The sequence below is a fragment of the Anomaloglossus baeobatrachus genome, unplaced genomic scaffold, assembly GCF_048569485.1.
Source record: "Anomaloglossus baeobatrachus isolate aAnoBae1 unplaced genomic scaffold, aAnoBae1.hap1 Scaffold_281, whole genome shotgun sequence".
Lineage (NCBI taxonomy): Eukaryota > Metazoa > Chordata > Amphibia > Anura > Aromobatidae > Anomaloglossus > Anomaloglossus baeobatrachus.
The window spans coordinates 316291-333003 of record NW_027442287.1 but is presented as its reverse complement, the minus strand read 5'-3'; the positions used below and the strand labels follow the sequence as shown (position 1 = coordinate 333003).

The window sequence follows — 16713 nt, the reverse complement described above, 5'->3', positions numbered from 1 at the left end:
ACGCAGAGATTTTGACAAATGTTTGTCACAAAAAATGCTGCGTTTTTGGACGCGTAGTGCGCACAGAATATGCCTATTTCCCATAGAATTTGCTTGGAAATCAAAACACCTGCATTTTTGCATTAAAACACTGCAGCTCAAAATGCTGCGGAAATGCAAGAAAAAACGCAACGTGCGCACATAGCCTAAATCTTAAAGAAAACCTCTCACAATAACTATTGCACGGACGCTGCAAAGATCTACAGATCTGGAATCTTCAGACTGTAATCCTGATAATTTAAAGAGAAAATGTTCATTCTAATATGTTATTCAGAGAATTTCAGGATTCAGAAAAAGAAAGAGAAAAAGGAGAACCAATAAGAAGGATATGAGAAGATCTCCAATACGGAAGAAGAAAAAATGAACTTGACTATGAATGAATTTATGGATAATGTGTCATGAGTGTGTCCCGCTCTGAGGAGACCTCTGGTGAGTCTGGGATCAGAAGGTCACAGCGCCTTATTGTTCATAGGTCTACAACATTATTTGAGTCAATCTACTTTGTTTTAATGCTGTAGGGGTTAAAAACGCTTTCCAATCTGGCTATGCTTTGTAGCCTTAAGCTTAGGTGCATCTCTTTTGTGACCACTCCCCTTCAATATAAAAAGTCATGTATTTTACCATCTGATGCCAGTTATAGATTCTCATTCCATGCTGACCTCTTTGGAAGGAGCCTGTCTCTGGAAGAAGCTGAGGAGTTGTGACTATTGCAGCTGTGGTGTTTAGCTGCATTGGAAGAGTTTGAAGTCTGTTTCCTTTTTGTGTCTATTTTCCCTCGGTCTCATTTACCTATGTGTTGTAGTATTGCAATGGTGAGACTACTGCTCTCGCCGACCTTCTCACTAGCCAGGCTTAGTGAAGGCCTAGGCACATGATGATAACGGGAGCAAGCACCCGTATAGAGACGTTAGGGAGCATAGGGTACAGACTCAGGTGAGTTGCAGGTGGTGTCCCCTCCCCCCATCATCAGGGCCTTTTTTTACCATTCCCGTTGTTACCCTCGTGTTACATTGCACGCTGAGTGTCTGTACGCGCTGTCATGACATAGTGTTTTGGTTTTGTCACCCACAGTCTTATCGGTTGAGCAGATTGAAGTCCTGGATAGGGGCTTAAATTTTGTCAGTGGCATTTTTTTTGCTGAGGATAGAAATGTTTCAGGTCAGAATTACTCTAGTAATAAATTTACAACATTTAATGAATTTGAAGGATTCTTCTTCTCTGAACAGAAGCCATTGTAATGCTAAACTAATTGGATGAGGATCGTAATTTGGAAGAATTGGTGGGGGACCATGATGTAAAACCAAAGGTCTCAAACCCTCATTATTATCCAGTAACATCTCGCGTACCATCATTACACATGTTCCAGAATATGATAGAAAAGGACCAGTTGGCTCTGCACCGTTATGTCTCCTCCAATAAAAATAAAAATTAGATAATTTAAGAAAAAATCAATTTAATGCTGAAAATGAACAAGAAAATAACAACTATTTGGTTATACGTAAGTCAGACAAGGCGGGATGTATAGTGCTATTGGAGGCCTCTTTATATAAAAAATGAGAATGTGACATTCTGGAAAATAATACAACTTATCGTACATTACAATCAATCCAACTGATGTCTGCTCTAAATCATTATACAATATGTTGGATCGTGGTTGCTTCTCTTTAAGGGCTACTTTGCACGCTGCGACATCGCAAGCAAATGCTTGCGATGCCAAGCGCGATATTCCCCGCCCCTGTCGCAACGGCGATCTTTTGTGATTGCTGGCGTAGCGAATGTTATCGCTACGCCAGCTTCACATGCACTCACCTGCCATGCGACGTCGCTCTGGCCGGCGACCCGCCTCCTTACTAAGGGGGCGGGTCGTGCAGTGTCATAGCGACGTCACACGGCAGGCGGCCAATAGCAGCGGAGGGGCGGAGGTGAGCGGGACGTAAACATCCCACCCACCTCCTTCCTCTCATTGCAGCCGGGACGCAGGTAGGAGATGTTCCTCGCTCCTGTGGCTTCGCACACAGCGATGTGTGATGCAGCAGGAACGAGGAACAACATCGTACCGTCGCTGCATCGGCATATATGGAAATGTCGGACCATACACCGATGATACGATAACGACGCTTTTGCGCTCGTTAATTGTATGAAAAAGGTTTTACACACTACAACATCGCCAGTGACGCCGGATGTGCGTCACTTTCGATTTGACCCCACCGAAATCGCACCTGCGATGTCGTAGTGTGCAAAGCCCGCCTAAGATTCCTTTCTCAAAAGCTTTTATTATGAGGAGAGCATATTTTGTTTTAAATGTAGAAAAAGGATCCATAACATAGGTCTGCAAAAAATGTTTTTTCAAGAGATGGGTTTTTTTTCCACGTAATCCTTATGTTTTTGGGTGCACTGAATCCGAAAATAACCTTCGGTTTGACATCACTTTTTCTGACCATTTAGGCAACTATGTTAAATAAGGCAATACCTCAAAATAAATGAAAATAGACTTACAAAATCAATTTCTTATTACAAATTTTTCATGTAAATATTTATTTTAGTTTCAACAGATTTTTATTGAGTCATTCAAATCATTAACAAATAAATCAAAGCATTATATGGTTACATTGCTTGATACAATGACATTATGCTATTATCAAAATATCTCCCCCAAATGGGATCAGAAAATCAGGTATCAACTATTTCTTGAAAAAAAAATGTATGCTACTATAGTTTTCAAGTTATTGAATCACCCATCGCTATTGCAAACAGGGCCGGTGATAATGGACACCCCTGTCTGGTACCCCGTCCAATGCGTATCGGTTGTGGGCTAGTGGTGGGGAGTTTTAGGTACGCCGCGGGGTTGTCATACAGAACATGTATAGTTCGGATGAAGTTCTCAGTGAACTCTAATCTAGCCAACACCCTATATACAGTGCCTACAAGTAGTATTCAACCCCCTGCAGATTTAGCAGGTTTACACATTCGGAATAACTTGGCATTGTGACATTTGGACTGTAGATCAGCCTGGAAGTGTGAAATGCACTGCAGCAAAAAAGAATGTTATTTATTTTTTTATTTTTTTTTTTAAATTGTGAAAAGTTTATTCAGAGGGTCATTTATTATTCAACCCCTCAAACCACAAGAATTCTGTTTGGTTCCCCTAAAGTATTAAGAAGTATTTCTGGCACAAAGAATAATGAGCTTCACATGTTTGGATTAATTATCTATTTTTCCAGCCTTTTCTGACTAATTAAGACCCTCCCCAAACTTGTGAACAGCACTTAAACTTGGTCAACACGGGAAAGACAAAGGAGCATTCCAAGGCCATCAGAGACAAGATCGTGGAGGGTCACAAGGCTGGCAAGGGGTACAAAACCCTTTCCAAGGAGTTGGGCCTACCTGTCTCCACTGTTGGCAGCATCATCCGGAAGTGGAAGGCTTATGGAACTACTGTTAGCCTTCCACGGCCTGGACAGCCTTTGAAAGTTTCCACCCGTGCCGAGGCCAGGCTTGTCCGAAGAGTCAAGGCTAACCCAAGGACAACAAGGAAGGAGCTCCGGGAAGATCTCATGGCAGTGGGGACATTGGTTTCAGTCAATACCATAAGTAACGTACTCCACCGCAATGGTCTCTGTTCCAGACGAGCACGTAAGGTACCTTTACTTTAAAAGCGTCATGTCAAGGCTCGTCTACAGTTTGCTCATGATCACTTGGAGGACTCTGAGACAGGTTCAAGGTTCTCTGGTCTGATGAGACCAAGATCGAGATCTTTGGTGCCAACCACACACGTGACGTTTGGAGACTGGATGGCACTGCATACGACCCCAAGAATACCATCCCTACAGTCAAGCATGGTGGTGGCAGCATCATGCTGTGGGGCTGTTTCTCAGCCAAGGGGCCTGGCCATCTGGTCCGCATCCATGGGAAGATGGATAGCACAGCCTACCTGGAGATTTTGGCCAAGAACCTCCGCTCCTCCATCAAGGATCTTAAGATGGGTCGTCATTTCATCTTCCAACAAGACAACGACCCAAAGCACAAAGCCAAGAAAACCAAGGCCTGGTTCAAGAGGGAAAAAATCAAGGTGTTGCAGTGGCCTAGTCAGTCTCCTGACCTTAACCCAATTGAAAACTTGTGGAAGGAGCTCAAGATTAAAGTCCACATGAGACACCCAAAGAACCTAGATAACTTGGAGAAGATTTGCATGGAGAAGTGGGCCAAGATAACTCCAGAGACCTGTGCCAGCCTGATCAGGTCTTATAAAAGACGATTATTAGCTGTAATTGCAAACAAGGGTTATTCCACAACATATTAAACCTAGGGGTTGAATAATAATTGACCCACACTTTTATGTTGAAAATTTATTAACATTTAACTGAACAACATAACTTGTTGGTTTGTAAGATTTATGCATCTGTTAATAAATCCTGCTCTTGTTTGAAGTTTGCAGGCTCTAACTTATTTGCATCTTATCAAACCTGCTAAATCTGCAGGGGGTTGAATACTACTTGTAGGCACTGTAGGTATGGCCACATTACCGAGGTAAAGGTTTTTTCTATATCAAGGGCGAGAAGGAGTATTGACGATTTGGACTTACTGGCATGTTGAATTATATTGAGATTCTTACGGATGTTGTCTGGTGCCTGGCAAAACGGGATGAGTCCGACTTGGTCTGGAGGTATAAGTGCTTGTAGTCCTCGATTAATTCTACTAGCCAAAAGAGAGGTAAAGAGCTTCAGGTCAACATTCAAAAGTGATATAAGCCTGTAGTTTTTCACCTGCAGGGGGTCTTTTTTTAGGTTTTGGTAAAACAGTTATATGTGCTAAGAGAAATTCCAGGGGCATCGCTTTACCTTCAAGCATGTAATTACATATGTTTATAATATGGGATTTCAAAATGTGAATGAATTTCTTATAATAAACTGCTGAGAGTCCATCCGGGCCGGGGGCTTTGTGAGGTTTTAACTTTTTAACCATTTCCTCGAACTCTTCATTAGTGACTCTAGCTTAAAGTGTTGCTGAGAAATTCAAGGTAAGGGTAGGAAGATTTATGGAGTTTAAAAAGCTATTGTGATGCCCTGGTCTAGCCAGGTAGTCACAGACATAACACCACACACACACCACCTTCCCTAGACAGTTACACCAGTCACCTTGTTGCCTCCCTCCAGGGGCTGATGTCCACACCAGGTGGGGTGGAGCCAGGCAGTTGGCCCCACCCACCAAGGAGTTCACAGGCCTGGAAGCGGGAAAATGAGTCAGATTCGTTTTGGAGGTGAAAGTGAGAGGAGTAAAACGTCTGCGTGTGCCTGTGTAGCAGCCCAGGCACTGACAGCAAGGTCGGCAGATGGTGGTGGCCGTCTGCAGGAGTTAGCGGATCTCTGCGGAACCGTAGGACCGGGGTTGGGCGGTGGCCCACCGGTACCGAACCGGGGAGCGGAGTGAAGTTAAGCACACAGGCAGGGCTATCGGACCCCGACTAGGTTTGCAAAGTCTATCCGAAAGTGACCGGAATCCCAGGGGTTTCCTAACACCCAAGTCCCGCTAGAAGGCAACAGTCCACACCGTGAGAATATACAGCCACTGCCACAGGCTAGAGATCCAAGGGCCAGAGCCTGCGGGCAAAAGGGCTCTTATGTTACCAATACGCCGGGGAGCGGACTACCATTGGGAAACCATCAGAGTCAACACATTCTACACAGGTGCAGGGAAAGACAGCCACCATCACCTGTCCGGGGAGAGCAAAGACACTGCAGCCGGCTGCGGGACCCGTCCATACGGCAGTTTGGTTTACCAGAGACTTTGTGACTTTCTGAGTGAGTACAACAGTGCCATCCAGCACCGTGCCGCGCTGCCTCTGCAACCCTGCATCCCAGCTATCCAGCCGTCCCGTATCATCACCCGGGCCCCGGGAACACCAACCCCTACCCACGGAGGGGACAACACCCTAGCTGCTCCCTACCATCGCTCCCGGGATCCCCGTCACCAGCAGCGGTGGAGCCATCATCACCACGTCCCGTGGGTGGTGTCACGAACTATCTCCCCAAACAAACCATCCCTTTTCACTCACGGGTGAGGAGCGCTGCTCGAGTCCCCGGGTCCGGCCCACCGCTCGAGCCACCGAGCAGCAGCAGCAGAAGCCCCGGACCCGAAAGCGCCCCTCCGCCCGCGACACTATCTATCGCATTCGGGGTAGCAGGTGCTGGCTGGGTATATAAAGATTGATAAAAGTTATTAAATAACTGGTATACTCTATGAGGTTTGGAGGTTTGGCTTCCCTGATTGTTGTTTAATGTGTATACTGAGTTAATCCTTTCCTAATCACAAAGTTTTCTTGCTAATAGTTTATTTTATTGGAAAGTTTGTAGTATGTCGCTTGCGTCCATCTTAGTGCTCGCTCCGTTTTTGTTGTCAACAAAGTTTGTAGTTGAAATGTAATATCTGTTATACGTTTGGTAAGATGGATAGTGGGATATGATTGGTTTGCTGCCTCTAACTCTAGCAAGGTAATTTCCAGCTCTCTCTGAGCGGCAGTTCTGTGTTTTTTTTTTGAGGCATTCTTGATAAAGGATCCCGTGATATATATTTTGTGATGATAAGCACTATTTAAAGGGAAAGTCATCAAACACATTGTGCTACAAACTATTGTGTAAAAGTCACTCATTTTGTGCAACACACCTTAGTTGTTCAAACATTTTGTGACTTTTGACATTTTTTATTCTGAAATGTAAGAGAAGTTTAGTGAAAGAGAGTGGTGCCGGAAGCGGTCAGACAGATTCACAATAATTGTTGCCCTTTTAGAATATGTGATTTTGCCTATTGTACTTTTTTTTACTTTTACTAATTGTTAACCAATTCCTGTAATTTTTGTACTTTAAGACACATCGCCCCTCCCCCCAAAAAAAAATGTGTAGGAAGGGGGGTTGTCTCATAGTCCGAATGCTCCTGGCTGTGGCTGGAGGAGTGGTAGTGCAGGAGTGAATCACAGGAGGCAGGAACCAGCAGTGTGCCTGCTAATAACAAAAATGAATATTCACTGCTCCTCACTCCCATAATTCCGTCTACCTCTAGACACTGAAGCGAAAATCGAGGGGTGTGTGGCATTATGGGCGTGGGGAGCAGTGACTATTACTTCTTTTTAATAAATCACTTGTCCCCAAGCCAATAATCCTAGGTGTAGGGAGCAGTGAATATTCCGGCAGCTGATATCTGCGTGTAACTGCAGGTGCATGGCAGTGATGTCATGCGATGCGCCGCTTATACACTGAATTCACTTGCCAACATCAAAGACAACACCACACACTGGGGGAGCAGATGGATGGTGAGTATAAGCATTTTTTTTTATTTCTGCAGTGTGATGAGGGATATTTATACCAGGATGACGCCAGGGGCAGGTGCCACCTGCAGCCCAAGAGGTAAGGGGGCCCATTTTTACTTGTAAATACTAAGATTAGGATCATCTATACCAAGATAAGGGACATATATTCTGAAATGGGCTTAGGATGGGGATCATATATATTAGGATGATTGCAATATATACCAAGATGAGAGGTATACAAACCAGGATGAGGATCATGTATACCAGGGTGAGGGCCTTATATACCAGCATGGGGATCATATATACCATGATGAGCCCAGGATGAAGGCCATATATACCAGGATGGGAGAAAGATGAGGAACATATATACCAGGAAGAACGAAATATGCACCAAAATCAGAGACACATAACTGGAAGGGCCTCGGGATGGGGGATAATAGTACAGAATTGGGGGATATTACCCCCATAACAGTGTCAGCAGCAGATTCCCCACCCCCCATAACAGTGCATCATGACTACGTTTTTTGCTACAATTTTTTTCCTATTTTCCTCCTCTAAAACCTAAGTGCATCTTATAATCATAATAATACAGTAAGTTTGAAAAGAAAGAAAATGGTGCATTCCCTGACGAAGTCTTACTTGAGCAATTGAGTTTTCAATAAAACCCTTTTACTCACAGTACATCATGATGCCTTCTCCCATGTGACTCATCTGACAACAGGACCTGAGTAATGATAAAAACATTTGCCAAATTCCAAATGCAAGAATGGCTCCTCTACTGTGTGGGTTTTCTCATGGTCGACAAGAATTGATTTACCAATTAAACATTTCAAATATTCACAACATGAAAAAGGTTCCTTCTCTGTGTTGCCTCTTCAGATGTTTAACGAGATCTGATTTCTGAGAATAACATTTTCCACATTCAGAACATAAAAATGGTTTATCCCGTGTGAAGTTTTCCATGGTCAATAAGAGTTGATTTCCTAGTAAAACATTTACCACATTCCAGGCATGAAAATGGCTTCTCCCCTGTATGAGATCTTTGATGTACAACAAGTTCTGATTTCCAGTTAAAACATTTCCCACACTTTGAACATGAAAATGGCTTCACCCCTGTGTGATTGTTCTGATGTCTAACAAGATCTGATTTCTGAATAAAACATTTCCCACATTCTGAACATGAAAACGGCTTAATCTCTGTGTGATTTTTCTGATGTCTAACAAGGTATGATTTCTGAATAAAACATTTCCCACATTCTGAACATGAAAATGGCTTCTCCCCTGTGTGACATCTTTGATGTACAACAAGTTCTGATTTCCAGTTAAAACATTTCCCACACTTTGAACATGAAAATGGCTTCACCCCTGTGTGATTGTTCTGATGTCTAACAAGGTCTGATTTCTGAATAAAACATTTCCCACATTCTGAACATGAAAACGGCTTAATCTCTGTGTGATTTTTCTGATGTCTAACAAGGTATGATTTCTGAATAAAACATTTCCCACACTCTGAACATGAAAATGACTTCTCCCCTGTGTGAGATCTTTGATGGGCAAAAAGTTCTGAATTCCAAATAAAACATTTCCCACACTCTGAACATGAAAATGGCTTATCCCCTGTGTGACATCTTTGATGTCTAACCAGAGCTGATTTCCGAATAAAACATTTCCCACATTCTGAACATGAAAATGGCTTCTCCCCTGTGTGAGATCTTTGATGCTGAAAAAGTTGTGCTTTCTGACTAAACCATTTCCCACATTCTGAACATGAAAATGGCTTCTTCCCTGTGTGAGATCTTTGATGCTGAAAACGGTGTGATTTCTGACTAAAACATTTCCCACACTCTGAACATGAAAATGGCTTCTCCCCTGTGTGATATCTTTGATGGTCAACAAGTTCTGAATTCCAAATAAAACATTTCCCACACTCTGAACATGAAAATGGCTTCTCCCCTGTGTGAGATCTTTGATGTCTAACCAGAGCTGATTTCCGAATAAAACTTTTCCCACATTCTGAACATGAAAATGGCTTCTCCCCTGTGTGAGATCTTTGGTGCTGAACAAGTTGTGATTTCTGAATAAAACATTTCCCACACTCTGGACATGAAAATGGTTTCTCCCTTGTAGGAGCAGTTTCATATTCCACATCCCTACTGTAACTTTTATTTTGCTGACAATTCTGTAATGAATCAGAATTTTGGACTTGTTTGAAAAGATTAGATGATAGAGCTTTCCGAGGAAGGACTGGAGGTATATCTGGGACAACAGCATGCTCTTCATATGTATCATGTGTGACACTTTGATTGTCTGTTTCAAATTCTGAAGATAATAGATTTCCATACGAACTCAAAATACAGTAATCTCCTAAAAATAAATACAATGTTATTAGTTTTTAATATCTTGAAAGCAAATTTATTTTTTTAAACCATAACATCAGAAATTAAATGAGGAAAAAATGTATTCTGAATCTGTTGTCCAATTTTGACATCTTCAGGTCCCGTTACGCGCTACGATTTATCTGACGATATGTCATCAGGGTCACGGTTTTCGTGACGTACTTCCGTCGTCGTTAGCGATGTCGTTGGTGTGTGACACCTATGAGCGACTCCGAACGATCTTAAAAATAGCAAAAATAGTTGATCGTTGACGCGTCGTTCAGTTTTAAACTATTGTTCGTCATTTCAAACAACATCGTTAGTGTGTCCGTCATCAGCGACGCGGGCGTGTCGTTACGAGCAATGCTCCATGCCTCCTCCGCTCTGATTGGTGGTACCAACTGCGTTCTGATTTGGCAGGCATGGTTGATAAGGCGGACACAATTAAACGCCTCTGTCATTGCCGAAATTGTTGGGAGGATTGCTGTGTGACGGTGTCCACACGACCGCAATAGTCAAACAATATATCGCTGAACGATGTAGCGTCGTTTGTGAGATGGGTACGTGTGACTGCTAAAAATCGACCTATGAGCGATATCGGCAAATCGTAGCAATGATCTGGGCGTGTCACATCGCTAACGAGATCGCTAGCGATATCGTTGTGTGTAAAGCGGCCTTAAGAGTTACATCTTCGTTAATGCGGATCTTCCATTTCTAGCACCAGTTCTCTGGAATGTGCTATAGTAAATAATCTGATTGATTGTCACAATGTGACTGCAGGATAATGAGGGAAAGGGGGCTCCTATACTGTCCCTCATGCTAGGGGACACTAACCTATTCCTAACCACTGAATTACCCCTGAAGATGGAGATGCCAGAGTCCCGTGCCTTACTAGTCTCCTGAAGAGATCTAATCTGTTATCCCCCCGGGAAAGGAATGGGCAGGAGTATGATGGAAACACAGATTAAGAAAGACGGGAAACACAGATTAAGACAGACAGGACACATGGCAAAGTCACAGAAATAAACAGTGAGAGACTAAGGAGAAAAGCAAGAGCTGGAAGGCAGCAACAAAAAGACAACAAGGCTTAACACCACAACAGCTTACAGCAATAGTACACAACAATAACCCGTACATCTCGATCACAACACCTCACCAGACAAGTATAGGTAACCTATAGTTGGCATTAATGAGATAGTCCAGCCAGCATATACAGAAGGGAAGCGAATGATACTTTCCCCTTTACAGCATGTGATCAAAGACATTAACAAGCAGCTCAGCAGAGAATAACTCTTACTAGCCTGCCCAAGCCTGTGGTTTGACACCTGCATCTCCCTGCACTGCTCACAGACATCAGAGAAGTTAGCAGGCAGAGTGTAGTTTCCACAGATCCTGATGCCGCCATGACAGTTGTCATACCCTGCAAACATCTCCTTGTTACATTGATCCACAACATAGACAATTTCAAAGAGGGTTTTTTCGAAGACGAAAATAAAATAGTTACAGATGCCAGATATACAGTGTGTCCACCCATATCCTGTTCACCGCAATTAACTTGAGAACGGCGGCAGCTATAGGCATAGAAGTGGTGTCTAGGTATGCCCTACAACTTTGTAATTCACGTTTTTTCTCTATCTCGTTCCAATTTCATAATAAAAATGCTAACTCCGTTGTTTTCAACCAGGTGGCGCTATAGGTGGTTTCATTGCGTAGTGCATGGCTAGTTTACTATACCCAGAAAACACTTTTATGCCTAAAGCTGCCGCCGTTCTCAAGTTAATGGCGGTGGACAGGATATGGGTGGACACACTGTATAATGGGGTTTTCCGGGACTGTAACGTTGATGGCCCATCCTTAGGCTTTGTAACCAATCCGGTAGCAGGTTCTTGCGGTCTATGCAGATAAACATTAGAGCTCCAACTCATCAAGACTGGCAATGGACACTGAAAAATTACATCATGGATTGGAGTGAGATTTCTGGCATAGGGAACACTGCATTTTGTTATGAATTAGAGAAGCGGTGGCATCACACCCTTCTTCTGGCCAAGCTCTGCCCATTTTGACAAAGCTGGTTAAAATTGGCGTGAAACCTCCAAAAGTTGCACAATTTTTTTTAAAACTCTGTGCTGCACACATTTTTTTGAGAAATTTCAAAGTGGTTTATGCCATAATTGCTTTGATGAATCAGGGTGTAAAATCTCCTTCTGTAGGTGTCTCCATTCCTTCCAGGGTAGTTTGCCAGTAATTCACACTCTCTAAAGCAATAATTTAATTACATCTTTTTTGGTAGTTGTAAACCTTTGCATTTCAGTGTGCGGCTGTAACTCTGCCTATTTTGGCAAAGCTAGTTAAAATTTGCATGAACACACACACACACACACACACACACACACACCAGCCTATCGCCTCTTTATTTTTAGACTTCTGTAATTAAGAGACCTTATATCACATGATGTGATGTTAAAAAGGTCCTTAAGCAGTCCTATAATCGGTATATAAACACTGGGGGACCTAGTAGAATGGGGGTTCTGTGAAATTGTCCAGTTTGCTCTCCCTTTCCCTTAATACCAGTCCTGCATGCCAGTCTTTATTCTGTTCAATTTAGACTCCTGCAATGATGAGACCTTTGGTTACATCATGTCACATGACTTTGAAGTCATCAAAGGTTCTTAAACAATCAACCTTAGAATACAACTGATGGGGACCCGAAGAGAGTTGGGTTCCTGAGAAATTGCGCAGTTTAACTCCTCCTAACGCTGGCCCTGACTGTAACTATGGCTTATTTTTGGAGTAGGGCTTATATTTCATTCTCCAAAAATCCCATAAAATCATGCTAGGGCTTATTTTTGGTGTAGGTCGTATTTTTGGGGAAACAGAGTATTCGTGAACCCTCTGCAGGTCTTTGAGTTGCCTTCATAACAACATAGAGAAGGCACTAGAAACAAACAGCAGAAGAAGCAGAAGAAGAAAAGAAAATACAGCTAAAAAAAACCCCAGAGCAGAAAGTCTAAAAATGTAAACACAAAATTAGTGCAGAAAGTGCATGAGTAGATATCTCTTACTGGATAGATCTGGAGGAAACACATCCTGAGGAACATCGGGATCTTCTTGTTTACAGTCCTGTGGGAGAAGAGGACGGGGACATCTCTCTGGTGTTGTCCTCCTACTGGATAGACCTGGAGGAGACACATACAAGGGCTGAATTCATTCCTTACTTACAGATAATTATAGGCCGTGTGTATTTAGTCCTGTCTATTACCTGGTGATGTGAGGGGCTGGGGATCCTCCATCATGACGTCCTTGTACAGATCTTTGTGTCCTTCTAAATACTCCCACTCCTCCATGGAGAAATAGATGGTGACGTCCTGACACCTTATAGGAACCTGACACATACAATGATACCGTCACCCCCGATCCCTTCATAGCGTTACTGTATAATGTCCCAGCATTCCCAGCAGTGTCACCTCTCCAGTCAGCAGCTCAATCATCTTGTAGGTGAGTTCTAGGATCTTCTGCCCATTGATGCCCTCATGTATCGGGGGGTGAGGTGGAGGCCCCGTGATTGGGCTCAGGGGTCTTCCCCATCCCTCAGACACAGGGTTCTGACAGCGCTCACTAGAGGTCTTCTTCACTACTGTGTAATCCTGGTTATGGAGAGACACAGTAATAAATCTCACTACAGACATTTCCAGAGTCCTCACCTCTCCAGTTCTGTCCATCTGTTATTCCCATAGATAAGAATGATGTAATGTGACGTCATCAGAATCTCTCACCTCTCCAGTAAGCCGGAAGAGGATCTCTAGGGTGAGGTGTAATATCCTCTCCGCCATCTTGTCCCTGTCCATATCCATCCTTCACGGGGCAATCAGGAGAATTCTGTTATATAGAAGATCTCCACTGAGAGGATTTGATATTATAAGGACCTGAATGGGAAGGAGATGAGCAGATGATATGGAAAATTAATTCAGATACGGGAGGTGAGATATCATTTTATAGCCATATAAATACAATGAAAAGTGATCAATTATTCATATTGTACCTAGAATGGGATCAATGAAAATGTTGGCTCATCAAGAAAAAAACAATTCCTCACTCAACTCCATTGATGCAAAAATACCACTAGAGATGAGTGAAACTGAATTTTGGCTATCAGTACAAACTCCGACTTTTCCAAGAACACTAAGTTCGAGTTCAGAGTTCGGGGGCTTTATGAATGTAAACCACTCTCGGAGTATCGCGGTACTCGGGTACGCTCGGTGCTCAACCCAGTGTGAGTCACCTGCAGGGTTTGATCGGCTTGCACTGGGGGTAACAACAGAATGATCGGATGTAGTGTGCACAAGCAAAAAAAAAATGGAAAAAACCCACCCTCCCCCAGAAGTGATCTGTTTATGGCTGCATGTGGGTGGAGACGTGAACTGCCCAATTAACCCTAAAAAGCATATGTGAGGCTCTGATCTATCAGGTCACAGGGTGTTGTGCAATCTGCCCCTCTCTACAGTATCCACACCTCCTTCGTTATGGATCCTGGTCCTTTGGAGTTGCTAACAGCTTAGCCAATCAAAATCCTAGAAACACTTTATACCGTACCCACCAGACACACCATTGGGGGGCCTGAAGGGAATAGGGCTGCCCAGATAGGGTGTTGGTGAGGAGAAAGTGAGAAAGTGACACTTAGAAGAAAGTGTCAAACGGAAGTGGAAGGAGAAGGAGGTGGAGGTGACTCTCTGAGAGGGAGAGGTCACCGGCCTGGAGCAGGGCTCCTGAAGTTACTAGGTGGCAGACGTTGGTCTGGGCCTGGTAGGAGCTGGAACCCAGGTCGCAGGGGAACATGTCAAGGGGCACGGACTGCCGAGGAGGGCAGCCGGCAGCCTTGAGCCATCACTGGGCAGGGGCCAGGGCATGACGAGGTATGTGGACCCTAGGCCGGGAAGTAGCTTCACGCGTTCAGGTAATTTGCCAGACAGTGGTGAAGACTTCAAGATTCATCCCCAACCCACTCCAAAACCGGGGTACTAGCACATCGATGGGATAGGACTTTCCCAATACAGTCCAAAGAAATCCTACGCGTGAACCCTGAGAGCAAGCTCACTCCGTTAGCCATACGGGTGAGCGGGATCCGAAAAGTTTTATGCTTTAAGCCCGCTTTACACGCTACAATATATCTTATGATGTGTCGGCGGGGTCACGTCGTAAGTGACGCACATCCGGCATCGTAAGGTACATTGTAGTGTGTGACAGGTACGTGCGATTGCGATTGAACCTTAAAACGTTCATCACATGCATGTCGTTCAATTCCTAAAAATTGAACGTCAGATTGTTCATCGTACCCGGGGTAGCACACGATGAATGATGAACAGATCTTACCTGCGTCCAGCTGCTCCCGGCCAGCAATGCGGAAGGAAGGAGGTGGGCGGGATATTTACGTACCATTCATCTCAGCCCCTCCGCTTCTATTGGCCGGATGCCACGTGACGTCGATGTGACGCCGAACGTCCCTCCCACTCCAGGAAGTGGACGTTCGAAGTGTGATGGGGGTTAATCGTTTGTGCGGCACATTCAACAAATTGAATGTACCGCACATACGATGGGGGCGGTTAAGATCGCATACGATATCGTATGCGAAATCGTAACATGTAAAGCAGGCTTAACTGTCCAACTAGAGGAAATCAAGTGCCAAGGAAAGGCCACAGGCTTACAGCAACACCAAGGGCACGGACCCAAGCGTGCTCCCTCCAAGCTGCAGTGGTGCTCAGAATTCTGGTTTACAAGCTGTCTGTGTTATTATTCCTGGACTGAGTGAGTACACTGAAAGCCCCCTTTTCCTCTACTCAATGGCACCCCAATCACCAACAATCCAACGGGCCCCGGGGCACAAACCCCCTACCCATGGAGGGGTTAAACATCCTGCTGCTCCACCATCGCCACCGGGCTCCCCAACAGTAGCAGTGGTCTCCCCCATTACCACGCACCGTGGGTGGCATCACGAGCTTACACATCTCCCCTGTACATATCTCCCCCTCTCTTCTTTAATTCAAGTGTCCGCGCGAACCCCTGGGTCCGGAGACCCCTTGAGCCACCGCGGCTCTGGATCCGAGCGGCTCGGCCGCTGGAATGGGGGCGGTACACTTTCGAAAAACCTGGCGTCACGAACAGGATACGAGCAGGACCCACTTACCTGGGTGACGTGCGCCTTAAAAGCCGAAAACTGCGAGTCAAGATTCTGTTTCCCGCCAATTCTGCCATTTTCTGGCATTTTTTCGCGCCAAAACGCCATCTTCCCCAAGAAAGCATGCAAAGCCTAAGCCCCGCCCTTCGTCTTCCCAGTGAGGCCGTAACCGGAAGTTCCCAGAGGGCCACGGTCAGCAAGGGAGTGCTGCGAAAAGACCAAGGTGGCGCGCGGAGATGTCGGTTCCAGACGATTGGAGTGTGGCGGTGCTGCCTCCGCCCGACCAGGGTAATGATGGCGCATCGTACGCCGCTCCAGTCGCAAGAGGCAGCGGCACCGGGACCTGAAGCAGTTGTCCCCATAATGCCGATAACATTGCCGTATGTATGCCTGGCTCCCACAGTATGACGGCCGATCAGATGCGCTGCAAGGATTTAAGAGGAAAATCTGTAACGTTCTGGATATGTATGCCTTAAACGGGCGGCAGCGGGCCTCGGTGGTACTGGGACAGCTGACCGATGCTGCCGAGCTAGAAGTGGAGATGTGGACTGAAGCAGACCGGACATCAGTGACCACCATTTTCAGGAGACTGGGAGCTGCATTTGAAACCCGCACAGAAGCGGAGCTGAGAATGAGGTTCTACAGCTGCAAGCAACGGCCCCAGGATAGTGTGACGCCCTGGACTAGCCAGGTAGTCACAGGTAGGCCCTTGCACAAACACCCGTGCCCTAAAAAGGTGTCATCAGCCACCCTTAAAACCCTAGTCACCTCCCTCAGGATTTGATGTTCACACCAGGGGGGCAGAGCCAGGTGGTTGGCCATGAACACTG

At 44.9% G+C, this 16713-nt stretch overlaps 1 protein-coding gene across 1 annotated transcript in view; it reads right to left on the bottom strand.

The window, feature by feature from the left end:
* Window positions 1–13400, bottom strand: part of LOC142265998 (uncharacterized) — a 36669-nt gene extending 23269 nt beyond the window's left edge. The window contains exons 1-4 of the mRNA XM_075332302.1: window positions 13179–13400; window positions 12974–13097; window positions 12777–12890; window positions 8292–9703 (exon numbers count right to left, since the gene is read on the bottom strand). Coding sequence (XP_075188417.1) covers window positions 8292–9703; window positions 12777–12890; window positions 12974–13097; window positions 13179–13400 — 1872 coding nt within the window. The remainder of the gene's footprint in view (window positions 1–8291; window positions 9704–12776; window positions 12891–12973; window positions 13098–13178) is intronic.
* Between the last annotated feature and the right edge of the window lie 3313 nt (window positions 13401–16713).